General features: G+C 34.6%; 1 protein-coding gene across 12 annotated transcripts in view; it reads left to right on the forward strand.

Moving 5' to 3' along the window:
- The first annotated feature begins 4,042 nt into the window (after nucleotides 1–4,042).
- Nucleotides 4,043–19,209, forward strand: part of LOC149563505 (transcription factor EMB1444-like) — a 187,038-nt gene continuing 171,871 nt past the window's right edge. For 11 of the 12 annotated variants that reach the window (XR_016364075.1, XR_016364072.1, XR_016364073.1 and 8 more), the window contains exons 1-3: nucleotides 4,134–4,489; nucleotides 4,677–4,996; nucleotides 12,691–12,906. Coding sequence is in view for 8 of the 12 variants with exons in the window: in XM_089826723.1 (XP_089682849.1) it covers nucleotides 4,902–4,996; nucleotides 12,691–12,906 (311 nt within the window). In the remaining 4 variants the exon portion in view is untranslated. Of the gene's footprint in view, nucleotides 4,490–4,676; nucleotides 4,997–12,690; nucleotides 12,907–19,209 lie in introns of all 12 variants that reach the window. The other variant, XM_089826725.1, reaches the window with a different exon arrangement.

The raw sequence follows: 19,209 nt of genomic DNA on the forward strand, positions 1-19,209 counted from the left end.
TCATATATCCAGTCGAACATTCTTGTTGGAATGGGTTGATGATCTCTCAGATATGATAGAGTCTACGGAAGAGTCCCAGGATCTGAGTATTACAGATGATAGCTATTTTGAGGTTACTTCTTTGGATAGTGTACCAGGGATAGAGTATAGAAGTTCGACCAGTCGGCACAATCATGTGTCTAGTCAGCTGAGAGTTGGCGAGCGAGACATTTCTATCACTTGCGAGCATTTTGATGCTGCTCGTCAGTTGTTAGCAATTTATGGATGGGGTTCTCCTACTAGTGATGAGAAGGGAGGCAATTATCTTTCCTTGACAGAGATCCACTCTTTATGGGAGGCTATCCGAATTCTGGGACAAAATTATATGCAGTTGGTAGCCGACAGAGATCATCTTATGGAGTGGGGGAGTACAACATACGATGCATTATTGGCCAAGGAAGATGAGGTGAGTGAGCTTACTCAGCAGCTCAAGGTGACTTCTGAGATTCTTGAGAGTACATAGTTGGCTTTCAAGGAGTCATAGTTTCATTTGGCTAAGGTGACCATGGAGTTAGAGCGACTTCAGTCTTTACCAGATTCTGTACAATCACGGACTGTGGTGTCTAGTGATCCGCGGATGTCCATGGTCGAGGTTGATAGAGGTAGTGGAGATGAGGATATATATGTCCACGACACTACTATTGGCATATTTGGTCCATTTCCACTAGAGGCAGGTTCAACTGAGTTGGGCGCTACAGCTGAGCATTGTGATATGTTTGACTTGGAGGGCACAGAGACTAGTGATGTTGTTGTTGATTCTACACTCTTGGCTATATCATCCTCTAACTTAGCTGATGATCAATCACAGTTGGTCATATCACGTCTGCAAGATGAGTCTTTGACTGAGATTGATTCTTTTTACCAGCATTATACTAAAGGATATGTTCATCGATTTGCTTTTGATCCATGTGTTGAGGAGTTGATGGCAGACAGGTTTGGACTGGGCTCTCATTTTTGCTATCTACCGTGTAATGACTATTCACCATCGGCAGTGCATGGGTGTTATGGTTATGAGATAGTGGTCGATAATCTGCAGAGTTGTGTTAACTGCAACAGATGTACAGTGTGTGGATTCTCTGTATTTGGTGCAGTTTCATGTGGGAGTGGTCACTATTGTAGCAGAGTTGGAGTGTGCATTCCACATAACACGGTGGGTTGTGTGGATGGTGTTTATTATGTTGATAGTTTGGGTGATCTACTCTACTTGGGGTCTAATATTTTGAGAGTTTGTGCCTCATGGGTTCCTGACTGTGGCAGTAGTGGATTTGGAGTTCAGTTGCACTGTGATTCACGATTCATTTATGGATTCCTCTTGGTTAATTTTCACAGGTTGTTGCAGGAGCCTATGTTGACTGACAACACTATAGTTGATGACTACATTTGGGATCCAAGTGGATTGATTGGGTTGTTGTTCGACCATTGCTTGGGGACAAGCAATTTTGGGAAGGGCGGACTGTAATGTCCCCTTTTTAGCATTCATAGCATGATGTTGTCATTAGCCTATTTCCCCATGGTCCCGTAGGCTAACCAGGACATCAAAAGGGCTTAGAGGCCATTTGGCCTAGATAGTTTTAGTTGCAGGTCTTTTTGAGGGGTTTTGAGGCAACTTTGGGCATACTTACTATTTATAGTAAGTCATCTTGGGCATGGGTGGACATCCAGTGGCAGCGGTATGTCGATGGTAATTGTTTAAAATCGGCAAGAAGACTTGTTTATCATTGATAAGATTTGTTTTGCATTGATAAAGCTATTTTATAAAGTTAAATTTAAATATTTAACTTTATTAATACATAGACTATAGTTTGTGGGAAATATTTAAATTAAAAGAGTCCCTTTTATTTTATAACACATTGGAGACATAAGTTACATAAAGGGAGTTATGTTTTATCCCACATTGAGAAAACGGAGGATGGAGCTCTTGTGAGAACACTATAAAAGAAATGGAAGAGCTTCTTTTAAGCATGGTTGGAAATATCAAAAAAATTGGAGAATTTTCTGGAGGTTATGTCTCAACAGTTTGAAGGACTAAATCCCTTCAAGCTAAAAATCTTGACGCCATTGAAAGATATGGTCTTGAGATTCAACAGGGTAGCAATCTGAAAAAGTAGAAACGAAAAAGCAGTCTGAACAAGCGAAACCGAAAAAGCAGGCGAAAAAAGCGGAATTGAAAAAGCAAGCGGAAAAAGCGAAACTGAAAAAGCAGGCGAAAAAAGCAGAATTGAAAAAGCAAGCGGAAAGAACGGAACCAAAAAAGCAGGCCGAAAAAGCAGTTCGAAAAAGTAAAGCAGAAGGGGCAGCATTGAAGGAAAATTATTACAGCCATCTACAACCAGGTTCCCTTGTTAGTATTATTTTTTTTAGGGTATTATAAGTTTCAGCTGTAAGTGTGCATTATACCAGCATTGTCATTTTGGTAATCCATGTAAATGCCAAAGTCTTGGCCATATTTCATGATCATTGTATTAGAAATTTGATTGCAATCAAAAGAATAATAGTTGCTGGTGTCATTTAAGCAATTCAATCTCATTATTTATCAGCTAGATAGTTTGCATACCAACTGTTTGCAAAAATGCCAGTTGGCTGTAGGTGTTCTTTTCTCATGCTTAGATCATAATATATGCATTGAATATTGTCAAAATTAGGAGCACACTCATGTTAGGTCATTGTGTAGTTCATTGTAATCTTTTATCACTAGATTCTCATTGATGCAAATTGGAAAAAGTCATTTAAAGCAAGCTGAAATACTATATCAGTCATATGTCTCTTGCATGTGAATTGTTTGACAAAATTCTTTGAGCCTTCAATCAACATCTTTGAGAGCAGATTTGAGGAGGGTTATTACAGTGGTATCAGAGCTTGCTTGCAAAGTGTTTGACGAAATGTCAAACAACTGAAGTATAAAGATTTTTGGTGTTTGAAGAAGTTATACCCTGTTGGGGTTATTACATTAGGTTAGCCCAAAGGAAAGATGAGAAGAAAGATCATCCTATAGGCAATTGAATCACATTGAATCAACCATATTCCTAAAAGTTTGAAAAATATAGGAGACTGAAAACATGGCAACATACTCATGTGTTGAGAAATAAAATAGTCTAGATGGTTAGGAGTTTGGATAGAATTGTTGCCAATGCAAGCAAACGAAGTGGAGGTTTATACAATGACATTGATTTAACTAAAGTGAAGGCACCATGGGATGCATAATTACACAAGGTGCAATTTACAATGTTACACTATTATTATTATTTATACTAATTATTATTAGTATACTAATGCACAATCTTACCATGGGATGTATAATTACACAAGGTGCAATTTACAATGTTACACTATTATTATTATTTATACTAATTATTATAATAATTATTTATATTATTATTATTATTTATACTAATGTACTAATTATACTATTATTTATTATTATTATTTATTATTATTTATACTAAAGTGAAGGCACCATGGGATGTATAATTACACAAGGTGTAATTTACAATGTTACACTATTATTATTATTATTATTACACAAGGTGCAATTTACAATGTTACACTAGAATTATTAAATACTTAATATACTTAGAACTTAGATCACCATTATTTTAATAAATTCTATTATTTTAGATGCGATTCATATATTAGACTTCATTTTATCATACTAATTTTTAAAAGAATAATTATGAGCTATTACAAGATAACATAATATTAATATGAAAATATATGTTCCAAAAAATCTACTTATACATAGTATTAATAATAATAATATAACTGCATTAGAACCTAAAAATGATGATTATTATATAACAAATATCTACTCATATTATAAGGTATACATTATAGTAATATATTATATAAATTAAATATATATATCAAAAGTATAGCTCCTTTTTCTTTTTCTTATGATTTAATATTCCTTTTAAGTTATATTTAAGAAATACAAATGCCCAACAATGGCCATCAAATTTTTGCAAATGTTGGAATGTTGGTGTCGTATATCTCAAATTGTCAAATTGTTTTCTTCCAAACGATCAACCGATCACGAAAACCAATTTTAAAAAAAAGCACGGGGCGCCAATAAAGCACTATCGTCAACGGATCGAATCGAATCGCCTGTATAAAAAGCAGGCTTGCACGTTTATTGATTTATTTATTTAACCCTTCCTTTTATTATTTTAAACGGTAAAGTTGTAGGCGGCAGCAAGAAACCGGATACATTGGAAACCGAAAATTCCTGCTATTAATCATTTCCACGGCCCTGGCGGATTTCCACTTGCAGTTTATGGGACGAGGCCACGAATTCTCTTTAATCTTCTCGTAATTGGAAAAGAAAATTGGCTGAGAAATTCTTCTCAATTTTACCCTGCAGGTCGAGGTTTCGAGCTTCGGCTGGAAGCTTCAGTTTTCTCTTTTAGGCATAAATATATGTGCAAATTGTCGCTCATTTACTGAGAATCGCGTTGTACGTCACCAGACTTTCATTCTGTGACACATTTATTTTAATCATTTGTCATTTCATTTTTATATTTTTGTTTTGTTTTGTGGCTTCGTGTTTTGCTTAAATTTAAGTTCTCTGTTCGGATTTAGGACATTTGCCGAGTACTTGCTTTTTCTCGTCGCGCCTTTACGATTTTATTTGCTTTTTTCAGCGTTTTGTACCAGGTGAAATCAAGAAATCGTATATTTCAGGCATTATTCACTGGTCAAAGGCTTCCAAGAAAACGCAAGGCTGGCCTGCGGAGAAAATAAACAGGTTCCTGTCAAGGCAGCCTGTAATAACCGTATTTTCAGCTTTAAATGGCGGTATTTTGTGTTATGGACAAAAGGCAGATCATCTTCAAATTTTGAAGACGGATTGAAAGAAGGGAGGAGAGATGAGGACAGTGTTGCAGCAAATTTTAAGGCAGCAATGTTACCAGACTGATTGGTGCTATGCAGTTTTCTGGAAGCTTAAACGTTTAGGTCGTATGTAAGTTGATCATAGCCTTTTAAACAAAATATATTTCGTTAGTAAAATGCATAATTGACGATTGTTTCTCCCAATTATTGCTCTAGTATGTAAAAATCGTATTTATTTCTTAAACTCGTAGTTTTTCTTTTATTAAAATTTGCTTAAAAAATCGAATAACCTCTCTTTTCATTCTTTAACATATACATACGATCAACACATGATTTCATTGAACATTCTAATCGTCGACGCCCTTTCTGTTATGTTTGGTCCTCGATGGAACCCGAAGCGGATGTATTTTCCCTTTGTCTTATCCGCCACGTTAGCATCGATTGTGCTTGATTCTTAATTGCTTGAGGAATTTACTTAAAGATACCCCCCATAAGACAGCCACCACAATAGTCGATTGGCACCACTTCATCCGTCAGTAGCTTAGCCTTGTGAAATCACGTGCCTCAAGAATCCTAACGTACATAATTTCTCCTTCTACAAGTGATTGTAGTTGCGCTTTGCTATTTCGTAATGGCAAAGTCAACTCTATCTTTTACAATTGGTTGACAAATTTAGCATTTGGCGTTGCCACCCTATTTTAAAGGGATACACATTTTGAGTTAGTTTTGATTAATCCTACTATTTATTTTTGTAAGTCCATGAATTCATTTTCTTAAAGTGTGTAGGAGGATTGCCTTTTTTAGATTTTCAAATTTGTTATGTTAAATGATAGCCAAGTTTAGTCAACTTGTCAAATTGACACTTGTAAGCACTTTTAGGCATCACATCTAATAATATGTTTGGTTTAATGAAATATATTGTGTTAGGCGTGTAGATGTTCTTGATGATATAAACTTGCCAATCTTTGATTTAGTCAACAGTTAACATTTGTTGGTGTTGTTGTATCCCTCATTGCTTATAGTCAAATATAGTTCTCCGCTCCATCCAAAATGAAGTTATATTTGTTTGAATTATTTATCCTTTTTAAGCTAAAATTCTTTTGCAAATCTTGACTATTGATAGGTTGAGCTTGAATTTGACACAAAAACATATTCATGCAATTTACATTCAGTATAAAGCCCATAATGAAATCTTGTGTTTTGTGCGTACTTACATTTCATTTGCTTAGCTACATCTCAAGAGCTTTCTCTAGAAGATTACTCGATTGAATTTGTGATTCTATTTTGTGTTGTCTAGCAATAGACCAATTACCATGATAACATATGAAAATGTCGCTAATTTAAAAACATGTACAATTTTTTTAATTTAAAATAACAAAAATGATGTACCTAGAAATTGCCACAAATCATTAGTTTATAATTCTTGACCATTTGTTTGGTATAGTTGACATCATGAGTTGGATGTTAAAAAATAGTGATTTTGGTGATTTGATAATGTCGAAAAGTGGGATGTACTATTTTATTTTGATTCACATATGAAACGAAAGTGGATATATTTTTAAATTTGTTTTTGGCATGTATCTAACAATTAGAATAGATAGCTCATGCCAACATATAAGTGTGAAAGAGATGTATAAACTATGATGGATATTCCATTCATCGACTTCATCAATTATGGATTAAGAAGAATTGAAGTAGGCTATAATAGTCAAAACAACTAACATGAGGGAACACAAGGAAGAAACAAAGAATGGAAATGCAAGGTTTATCTTGGACCAAAACATTTGGGAGAAAAATTCGAGCAAGAGTGAGGTCTAATGGATCCCTTGTCTATTATCCTCAAATGATCACAGTCTTAGGTCCTTGGGTTTATGAAAAGCAAGAACACTTCATGCTTCTCTTAGATCAACCCTTAACTATCTCACTTACCATTATGTTCTTTTATAGTCCACTTGCAATCAAATGGACTTAATTCCCCAATCATATATGACCTACACATCTCATGAAATACTTGGATTTTCTTTTTTATTTTACAAACTCATATAATAGTTAATAAAGAGCAAGGAGAAGGGACAAAGAGAATTTTAGAACATCTCGGGTTGTTTTCTTGTAGAAAAAACTACCACTTGTTGAAATTAGTAGTTGCATATTTGCCCCTTAATGGAGCTAATAATTTTAGGAGAAGCAAGAAACACCTTTGATTTTGTTTCGAAGCACCTATTTCCTCCATTAAAGGCATTCTTTAAGTTGTGACCCTCTTTGTCATGGAGTTATCTTATTTTTTATTCTTTTTCAGGTCATGCCTCTGTAATATGGAGGATTTGGGTCTCCAAAAGACAAGTAAACTTAGAAAATTAGGGATGATCTCCTTTATAGATGGCATGGCTATCACCTAACCTTCTACCACGCTAACCAAGAGCTTGAAAAGATTTATTCCAATGTTATTTCATACCTAACCTTCTACCACACTAACCAAGAGCTTGAAAAGATTTATTCCAATGTTATTTTCATTGTTCTTGAACTAGGAGTGATTTTACCATAGTAACACTGGGATGCGTCCTTTCTATTTTTGGGTGCCACACCCGAGATAGGGACACACCTAGGACGGGGGGACGGTGTTCCTGCATCCCCAGTGGCGCCACCAACTTGTCTCGAGGAGGGGGACGTCCTTGCATCCCTGTTTGGGGACCTGGGAAGGGGGACATGTCCCTCAACCTAGCTGGGGACAACCAACCGTCCTACTTTTCGGCACAAAAAATGCAAAAAAAAAACATTTAAAAGGTTTTGTTATGTTGTTTTTTATTGTTTGCTGAGGCTGAGCCTCAAGTTGACATGGATGATTAGAGGCCTCTACTGCATTTTGGCGGCCCTTGGGCCATTAGTACTTGACATTTTCTCTTTTGATTTTGTAGCTTGTACTTGAGACTTGGATATTTGAAGTTTGAAAGTTGAAAACGTTATTGTGAGCATATTACGGTTGATGCTACTTGATGTAATTAAGTTTATGATGCCATTGAATGATTGATGAGATAATGATACTCATACTTTTGTTAAATTGATAATAGATATCTATGACTTTTGAATTTGCTTAGTTATTTAATTTATCTGATAGAAGTTAGAAGTTAGTTCTCTTTTATTGTTCATGAATCATTGTTCAATATTCAATGCAATGTAAAACTAAACTAGCAATAGCGGGCTTCATGACCTTATACTTCATGTTTATGTCTTATATTGGTATACATCTTTTTATAATTAGCATTTTAAGTATCATATGTATAGTATGTACTATATATCCCCCGTCCCCACCTCCCATCCCTCGCCACCATCCCCAAATTGAGGCTCCTTTGTCCCCTTGTCCCGGAAACTTGTCCCCCAAACCAGTGTAACTATGGATTTTACCAACCAATAATCTTCTTCCTCCACTCAAGGAGAATGATCTCATTGCTTCAATTGAGCATTCTCCTTGATTGAATATTATGGACATAAGATTAAATAGAATTGCCCTTGTAAACATACAAAATAAAATTTCACCATTCTTTACCAAGTGGTATTTGTTTTCTTGCTTGTAGTAGTAACAACCAAAAACAACTCCACTCATTCCCATAGAACATGCACAGAAACTTTATCAATAAATCTTTAATTAACACCAAAATTCAATTTGATTTTGTATTCTCATGGACAAATACACCATTCTTGATTATACCCAAAGTATAAGGGTTGGGGTTTTGACTAGTTTTGAAACCAAAGTTTTCAGCCAGATCTTGAAAATGAGGATCGATTGAGATCACGAATCAAAAGTACATCAACTTTTACAAACTCATATATCAGTTAATAAAGAGCAAGGAGAAGGAACAAAGAGAAATTTAGAACATCTTGGGTTGTTTTCTTGTAGAAAAAACTACCACTTGCTGGAACTCGTAGTTGCATATTTGCCTCTTATTGGAGCTAATAATTTTATGGAGAAGTGAGAAACACCTTTGATTTTGTCTCGAAGCACCTACTTCATCCATTGAAGGCATTCTTTAAGTTGTGACCCTCTTTGTCATGGAGTTATAGTACAACACAACTTATTTTTTTGATTCTTTTTCAGGTCATGCTTCCCTAATATGGAGGGTTTGGGTCTCCAAAAGATAAGTAAACTTAGAAAATTAAGGATGATCTCCTTTATAAACAGCATGGCTGTCACCTAACCTTCTATCACGCTAACCAAGAACTTGAAATTTTTTATTACAATGTTATTTTCATAGTTCTTGAACCAGGAGTGATTTTACGAATCAACAATCTTCTTCCTCCACTCAAGGAGAATGATCTCATTGCTTTAATTGAGCATTCTCCTTGATTGAATATTATGGGCATCAGATTAAATAGAATTTCGCTTGTGAACATGCAAAATAAAATTTCACCATCCTTGGCCAAGTTGTATTTGTTTTCTTGTTTGTAGTAGGCAACAACCAAAAAACAACTCCAATCATTCCCATAGAACATGCTCAAAAAATTTATCAATAAATCTTTAATTAACACCAAAATTCAATTTGTTTGCATTGCCATGGACAAATACACCATTCTTGATTATACCCGAAGTATATGGGTTGGGGTTTTGACTAGTTTTGAAACCAAAAGTTCCAGCCAGATCTTGAAAATGAGGATAGATTGAGTTCAAGAATCAAAAGTGCATCAACTTTAACTTTCTTGATCTGATTCCAAACAATTTTGTATGCTTTGTTTGTTGATGTGCTTGGATATGAAAAGTAACCATCTTTGTACTGCAAGATTGTTTAGGATCAACTTTTAAACTACATGCAATTTTCTTTCTAGTAATGGTAGAGATAGTGCATTTTTTAATCTTTCTAGCCTTCCCATCTAAGATATTTTTGTGAATGTAACTTTCAAGATGTTTCATCCATATGACCTGCATTTTGAAGTTGTCGTACTCACTTTCTTGGGCAAGGCTGTGTCTTGAGCCTTTCAAGAGGAAGGTGGGTCATTTGCCTAAAGGTAAGGAGTACATTAGCATGCATAAATGGTACAAAACTTGATTGCTCTTGGAGTTTTTAGAGTAATATGAGGCTTTGAAGATCACTATGAAAGCTTCCAATGAACTTAATCAAAGCTTCCTGATCCAGCACATCTTTTCCAATCTAGACTACCCTTCCTTGCAACTCACTAACTTATTCCTAAAGGAATCAACTTTGTCCTCTTTCCTATCTCAAAAATTGCTATTTTATAGACATTTCCTTTTGATGACATATTAGATCAAATTATATTTTAATCAATTTAGAAAAGTTGTCCACAAGAACTAATTAGAGTTTTTTTCCCATATCCAAGGAATGCAAAGGGATTCCCAATAAAGTTAAAGCATGCTAATATAATCTAGGCTGACTTCTTTTTTCCTTATGCAATTTTTAGAATTGTTTGATGAAATGCCAACATTGAATTATCATAATATTTTGTGCATTATTTCAAGTGTTTGACATAATTACAATTTAGATAATATTGCACCAATCTATATTGCATTCACAAGACCATTGTATGAAATGCAATGTCGATTCTACTATAAAATCAGATATTATCGTAGTCAGGAACTTTGATACAAATTCATTGACTCAACAGTTGGAAGCTATTATCCACACATATAATTAGAACCAAGAACAAATATTTATTTTGACGAGCAAAATGAGTTGATAGTTGTGTACACCATTGAAATCTAATAATATTTGATTATGTTTAGAAAGTTTATCAAAACTGTCCAAAAGATACATGTAAGATCCCCTTTTTATTCTTCCAAACAGCTGCACCACATCTAGTTTATGTTGTTCTCCCTTATCATAAGGGGTAGTTGGGTATGAGGGATCAAAAAACTCTTATTTAGTGTTGTGATTCCCTTAAAATGTCTACCACCTCCCTTAGGGTTACATGCGAATTGTATGACCTGCTTTTCTTTAGCATTTGGTAGAGCTAGCATGTGAATAACTGAATAGAGTATACCTTATCTATGAACCATAGAAAATAAGATTCAGACTCTGGTGTAGACTGGGAAAGGCTGACCTGACTTGGGACTTGGCAAAAACTTTACAAGGCTCGGCAAAAACTCAGCAGGACTTAGCAAAAAACTAGTTTCTTGTGAGTCTCGCCTAGAGCAAGTTCCTAGAGAGTCCCAAGCCCCTAGGACTTGGCTAGGGTTACTTGGCTTGTGATATTTCACGTGAGATAATAATGATATTGAGATGTCAAAAGTAATGTACAAACCTTTATTATAAAGCCAAGGATGGTGAGCCGATAATAGCCGCCAATAAAACCACCAACACTAAACATCAATAAATAAACTGCCTAACTAGACTTATGCATGAGTAACTGAAAATTCATTTAGTTAAAAAAATGTACACCAACATGAAGCAAATTCACGAATCTAGACATTGCTGAATCAAGACAATCTAGTGGAAGGTAGGAACCCTTGAGATCTAGTGTCTTAATCAGGGTTCTAGGGTTGTTGGATATAATTAAGGTAAAAGATAGAAACCCTTGAGATGACTAGACAAAAATGTCATGGTTGATGGGATTCTGATACAAAATATTGAGAGAAGTGTAGACTCCAGTAGCTGTACATCCTGTACACTCATTTGTATAATTTGCATATAAATGTTAGATGGTATACATTAAGAAGCACATGGATGAAGGGAACTCAAAAGATTATAGAGATTTATACAATATTAAGAAATGTACAAGTCAATGTGACTGTGTGTAAAACATCTAATAATTAAAGGTCTTTTGAAATGTCAGAACAATTTTTTATAATCAAGTTCATCTTAAGTGTCCCAGATAGTTTGAAACCTACAATCAAGATAACATGAATTGGCTTATTGAGTGGCCTTTGGTACTTAAGTTTGCAGATCTCCCCTAATTTGAAATCATATTATAAATTGAGCAATTTTGTTCATATCTAATATAACAGAAGGTGTGAATGAGATTACCGTTTTGTGTTTATGCCTCAGTGACTATGTAAATACTTAATATCTAAACTCGTAGCTCACATATGTTCCATATTACCATGTTTGATGCACAATATAATGTTTCATATTCTTTCCTGAATATTACAGGGCATACTGCAGCCACTGCAAAGGTAACTCGCTGCATCTAAAATACTTTCCCGCATTGGGTGGAATATTATAATTTGACAAGAGTACAAAGCTTTATTGCAAGTCTTGTAATATTTGTGTTCTTTTGGTTTATTTTATAGACCTTTATATTTGACAAAAGTAGTTTGGATTGAAGACTTGATCTGACTAGAAACAGAAAAGGAAAGTGGATCGCATCATGGGAATGTGAATATTTCAGTAGATTCCAAGTGTTGCAAATATTGGCAACATATACATTCATGTATTTAACAAAGTACTTGGTGATTGTATGTCTAAATGATAATGACTCAGACAATTCAAGGCATTGAATATATCCATGGATACTTAAAAAATATCCAATCATTTAATGTCGTAAATTATGAAACTTTACAATGTCAGATTTAATTCAGAAGAGGTTAAAGGTGGTAACAATACCAACACATATAGTAGTTGGCCTTTGTTTGTAAATTTTAGGTGGTCTAAATTTTAGTTAATGGAATGGAGCTTCTACTTAATTTCTTTTTGATTGTTCAGATGTTTATTATGGTCTTCGTTAGGTTCTTTTCTTCTTATGTTTTACTTGAGGATTGAACTTTTTTTTTTGTGTTTCCATGCTTGGTGAGTTTGTTATTGAAACATAAGAAAAAAGGAGCATTATAATTTATAACTCTAATTCTATTTTTTTTTTTTTTAATTGTTATGGTATATGTAGGATGTTGACGTGGGAAGATGGCTATTGCAAGTTTGCAAAGCCTTCTGTGATCTCAACTTCTGCCTTGATGATGCCTGACTTATTTCTTGATGGATTTAATTTTGGAGGAAATTCTCTGGGTGACAGAACTCCTGGTCAAAAAGTCTATTCCTTGGAAGAGAAGATTGGTCTTTCTGTTGCCAAGATGTCATACCAGGTCTTTTCACTTGGAGAAGGGTATGTATTCTATGCTTGTACTCTTTTGATGAATAATTCATATTTAGTTACTTTGACGGGGCAGTTCTTCTTCCAATTCAACTATCACTCGAAATATAATATAATACAGTAGATATCATAGATAACAATTCCCAGCATAATGTCTGTGGGAAGAGAAGCAATCAATGTTCCACAAATTGTTGATATAACCGTTTAATAATCTCTCTTTTAATATTGAGCCTATACTTGTAAATTCCATGCGAATCTAAAAGCATAATTTTCGGGTGCAAGTCTTGTTGATATTCTAATGTCATTTTTATGAAAACTTGAAACAGAATGGTGGATGAGGAAATCCTCTATTAAAAGTCACAGGAAGCTACTAAAATGATAAACAAATTTGCTATGATAAAATTTGTTCTTTGGGTCTTTTTTATAATGATGATACAATAACACATTTCACAATAAAAAATTCTCTGTGTTTTTCTAATAAATTTGTTCTTTTGGGGGAATTAGTATGTTACAATATTTTCCTTTTTCAACATAAGAATAAAAAAATACCAAGTTTGCAATATCATTCACATGAACAATTATGCAACACAAGAACACAAGATTTGCATGGAAACCTTTGTGGGAGCGAACCATGACAAAACATTGCTTGATATTAAAGTCTGTTACAATCTTTGTAGGCACAAACCTACCAACTTTGGTACTACTAGAATGTCCCACCCTAATGATACCGATAAATCAACATTAACTCAAAGGCTAGTTGAAGGCATACCGGTTTGGCTATAGGTCCCATCTTAATCTATTCTATAAGAATAACCTCTACCATTAGGGCACAACGACTTCTAGAAGTAGAGAATTCTAACTATTTTTGGTGAATTGAGACAGTGATATAAGCTACAGTTAAAGCTTCTAGTCTATATATTACCACAATCTCTCCTAGTCAAAGCTTCGGCTTTGATTGTTTCTTAACTCTTTATGCTCAATTATTTAAAACGTACAACAATAACATTTATCAAAGAAGACAAATGCAAATTATAGTCAAAGCTTCCAATTTGCTCTTATCACAATTGCACTCAATCAAAGTTTAGCTCCAATTGCTTCTTTGTATTGACTTTTCATCCAAATAATACTACACAATCGAAGTTATGCTTGCATAGTTCTTCAAAGTTTTCTTGCCTACAATAAAAGATGATTTTTACAATAGGGGGGCACTTCTTATATAGGAAAAGAAGTGAGAAAAAGGAGGAAAAAGAGGAAGCAACTCAACCACTTTTACCCAGTCAAACTAGGTGAGAAGAATTATTGGATTACATGTCTTAAGGACATGTAACTGAATAACATGTGATTGCATTACATGCATTTGAGTTACATGCGATTGGATTACGTGCAATCCCTCTTCTACATCTACAAAGATGGAAAACACTTCAAGAAAATGTTGAAATTATTGATTCTGAATGAAATAGTCCTATAGACTATCAACAAAAGCCTTGTACTTCATGATGATCGCGGGATTGAGGATTCCTATATTTTGCACCATTGCATTTTCTTTGATGAGTTTCTAGTTGTCATTCGGAAACTTGACGTGATCAAGCTTTTTCTCATTTGTGTTGTCGTGCATTCTCCTTTGTAGATTGACACATTCTAGAGTCCTTGACACTTTGTAAACCTTCTTGATGGTGTCTGGATGTAAAACTGGAATAACTTTCCATTAGCACCTTTAACTCTTTTTTTTTGAAGCAAATTGGTTGGCGCATTCCCACACTAACTCAGGTTCCAAGGCTGCCATTGGGAAAATGGAGACTGCATGAATAATTGCTTCTTGAGGATCAAAGCATATCTTCTCGACGAGATGTCTCTGTTCTTTGAAGATGTTTTGACATATCTTGAAGAGTGCGCCACAACATGAAGATGAAATCATCTTCCAATGAGATTGGATTAATGAATTTTTTTGGGATTTGAGTTACAATGATGAATCCATGAGGGATAAGTGTTCCAAGTATCGATTAGATACTTATGGAACACATGTCATGGCTGAAAATGATACGAAAAGTATATGCATTTGGATAAGAACCAAAACGGTATTGAAGATTGTAGCTACGATAGAGATCTTGATCTCTGGAAATATGGACGTTATTACCGTTATTGTCACCTTCAGTTGAAAAGGACGCTTACGATGAATTGTAATATTAAATGTAATGACATGTGTGCATTTGAAGAGATATAATTATAATTATTATAAAGAGTCGTTTTGGAAATTTGAAAAGTCCTTCGGTTAGAATGTGAACAATCTCACCTAAAGTTATATATATCGCATCAAGTGATAGGCATCGTACACTTGAACTCTATTATCAATAAAATGATAATTTTGTTGTGTGGTTGGGTTTTTCCCCTTCATTCTGGAAGGGTTTTCCTAGGTTATTTTTGGTGTTTTTTGTTTCAATTTTGTCTCTTTCTTATTGTTAGTTATCTTTATTGATTTTTGGGCTTTAGTTTTAACAAATGGGACTTAGGAGGATGGATTGCATGTGGGCAAAGATGGGCTTTCGTGGGTATGGCCGAATGCAAGTTGGGATGCATATGGATGTGCAAATAGAGACTTTGGTGTTTAAAAGTGTGGCCTTGTATCAAAATTGGGTTCTCTAGAGGTAATTACATGTAATAATTACTTGAGGTACACATATAATCGGGTTCGGAGGATGTAATTGCATGTATTGGAAAACCGATGGAATATGCATTGACATGGAAAAATGAAAGGTGAAAGGATGTGGATGCACTTCATTCTTGGGTAGGATTCTTCAACTTTCTTGCAAAAAATGAAACCAAAACAAGCAAGCAAACAAACAAGCAAAACAAAAACATACCTCTTGCTTTGACTCAAACTTTGACAAACTTCAAGAATGTTCTTCTACATGCAATTTTGTTTTTGGAGTTTGGAAGATTTTCAAGCATTTCTAATAAAAAGATTTCAACTTATTTAACGAAGAAATGCAAAATACATGGCATGCCTTTGAACAAATGGACAAAGATAGGCCAAAACATGCAATATAATAGAAAAGTAAGCAAGACTAGACAAGCAAAGTTAAAATCTTCTGCTTGCTTGAAGCTCAAAGAGCCAAATGTGGAAGAAAGAGAAGTTGAAATGAGAGACTCTTCTTCAAAATTGAACTCTCCAAGTGTATTTGCACGCAACAACTCAATATCCTTTAATCCTTTCAATGTTGCAAATGCAAATCTATATGCTCAAAGACTTGGTTGTTTTTCAATGTAATGGTAAAATGTAAGTTACAAAAACCTTCAAAATGCAAAATGGTTTCGCATGTATAATGATCTTGAGGCATTTTTGATAAAAAACGTGCCCTCTTAATGCTCACACATGGGTCGTTTTTGCAAGAACGGGGCAAACACGTGATTCTCCAATGTCAAAACAACCATCCAAATGCAAAAATGTGGCCTTGCTGTTGGTTTGTTTGAGCTGGAAATGCATTTATATGGCCTCCAAATGCAAAAATGTGATTGGAAAAATGGATTTTGTGGCTTGAAAATGCAGATTTCTGGGCGCTTTTAACAAAAATGTGGCCTTGAAATGCATATATAGGGGTTGTTTTTGACTTAGGAATGCAAAAACGTGTTCCTCCAATGCATATTCATTCATTACAATGCAAAAACGTGGCCCTCCTAAGCAAAAATGTGGATAAAAATCCAAATTTATGGGCGTTTTTGGTAAAAACGTGCCCTAAAAATGAATGTATTTGAAATGTTTTGACTTTGGAATGCAAAAACAGGTTCCTCAAATGCATTTGCATGTGTTGGAATGCAAAATCGGGGTCTATGGTGCATTTACATGTTTAAAATGTATTCATATAATGGCCGGAAGTGCAAATTGCGCTCTAGAGGAGACATTGCATAGTTGCATTAAGTTTAAAATGCATGTAATAGTAAAAATCACACTCTCAATGGGCCATTGCATTTGTTATTTTCCTTTCTAAGTGTAAATCGCAATCTAGAGGAGACATTAACAAAAACGTGGCCTTGAAATGCATATATAGGGGTTGTTTTTGACTTAGGAATGCAAAAACGTGTTCCTCCAATGCATATTCATTCATTACAATGCAAAAACGTGGCCCTCCTAAGCAAAAATGTGGATAAAAATCCAAATTTATGGGCGTTTTTGGTAAAAACGTGCCCTAAAAATGAATGTATTTGAAATGTTTTGACTTTGGAATGCAAAAACAGGTTCCTCAAATGCATTTGCATGTGTTGGAATGCAAAATCGGGGTCTATGGTGCATTTACATGTTTAAAATGTATTCATATAATGGCTGGAAGTGCAAATTGCACTCTAGAGGAGACATTGCATAGTTGCATTAAGTTTAAAATGCATGTAATAGTAAAAATCACACTCTCAATGGGCCATTGCATTTGTTATTTTCCTTTCTAAGTGTAAATCGCAATCTAGAGGAGACATTACATGTAACGCTTGGCATGTACAAATCCATTTCCATGCAAATCAGACTCTTGGAAGGTTATTGCATGTTTAAAAAACTAATCATTTACATGTTTTAGTGCAAATTGCGCTCTAGAAGGGCATTTGCATATGACGCCTTGGCTGGAAATGCCTTTTACATGTAAATCAGACTCTAGGAATGCATTTACATGTTTAAAAAACTCACTTTTTATTTGCCTTAAGTCCATAAATTGCATTCCCAGTGCAAATTGGACTCTCAAGATGCTATTACATGTAAAGTGATTTTCATGAAAAGGAGAGTTTGTTGGCAATTTGGCTAGGTAGATAAGTTGTAGTTGTCATTTTGGGCATATCTTGTACGAAGAGAGCATAATGTAAAGTTAATATACAACAACTATGCTTAGAAAATTGTCTAAGTATCAGTTAGTTTATTTGGTAGAACAGATACAATTTTGATATGTGTAGTTGACAAAGACATTATTGGCACGTGCATAGTTAGGTATAGAAAAGGCAGAGTGTCAAAATGACGTATGCATGAGCACAAGTTAGTATGGTCCGTATGGAAAGAGATATAACAATTTTACCAGTCATAGCTGAGAACAGAGCAGGAAAGGAAATAGGTGATTATGGATTAAGTAATTATTTTGTTTACAAAATAATTGCTTAATTAACTAGGGACGACATCCTAGATGTTAACCCTAAGTTAGCAAGATCTAATTTTGTATTTTGTAAAGTGTGTGAAAGCTTGAAGTCCAACTGAACAATATTTTGTAATTTGTAAAGGTATAAAAGAAAATATAAAATGCTAAGTTACGTGTGCTTCGAAGGAATGTGATGCGAATTCTAATGTATGATCAGAGGAATGTGAATATTGTGATGAGCAGCAAAGGAAATATCAGATATTGAAGACATCAACAATAGTGAAAGAGGTTTTTGTATCTATCTCTTTGTATCAAGAAACTACATTGTATATTGCATGTTTGGGCAGTGGGCTCTTGCGTACATTATGTATTTGTATATGACAACTCCTAACATGGTTGAGGCTTCTAATAATCCCTAAGTCCCCTAACAAGGACCAAGACGCTATACGGATGTGATGGACTCCTAACAGGGTCAATGTCTTTAACCAGATACTATTGATTAGTGAATCATTTTGTGGCCCTAGCTTTTCCTTGGCCAAGGTTTCCCTAGTTAACAAAATATGGTGTTATGAGTTCTCTTATTGCATGGTTATGTTTATTGTTCAACATAATTAGTTTACTTTCATATGCAAGTTATAAAGTAATTAATAATATCCAATTTTGGGTTAAAGTTTGTAGAATACTGACTCACCCCCCTCTCAGTATTCCCTATTTCTGACAATTGGTATTGGAGCATAGTTACTTAGAAGAGGCTTAATAGCTTGAGTAAGATCCCTATGGACATGGAACAATTATAAAAGAACCTAGAAAAAACTTTTGAGCAGATTGACATTCTCATTGAAGAAAGAGATAACTTGAAATAAAGATACGAAGATGCAAAAGACTACATTGGAAAGCTGAAAGACAAAATTGATCATCTCCAATCCAAAAAAGAACCTAAAGATCAAATTAAGGATAGTGATGAAGTTTCAAGATTGAAGAAAGAAAATGAGATCCTGAATCATGGATTAATGATTACTGAACAAAAATTGAGCTTAAAGAAAGACAATGGCAACATTCAGTCAGATCTGAAAACTGAGAATGCAGATCTAAGATCCCCTCTTACAAAAGTTACATTCGAACTTGAGTCGACCAAATTGGAGTATGCAAAACTTGAGAAGTGCAACACTATTGTGAAAGGAGAGCTAACCCAGACTACGCAACAACTAGAGAA

This window comes from Cupressus sempervirens, chromosome 4 (assembly GCF_028749045.1).
Source record: "Cupressus sempervirens isolate cs-2001-9-10 chromosome 4, ASM2874904v1, whole genome shotgun sequence".
Classification (NCBI taxonomy): Eukaryota; Viridiplantae; Streptophyta; class Pinopsida; order Cupressales; family Cupressaceae; genus Cupressus; species Cupressus sempervirens.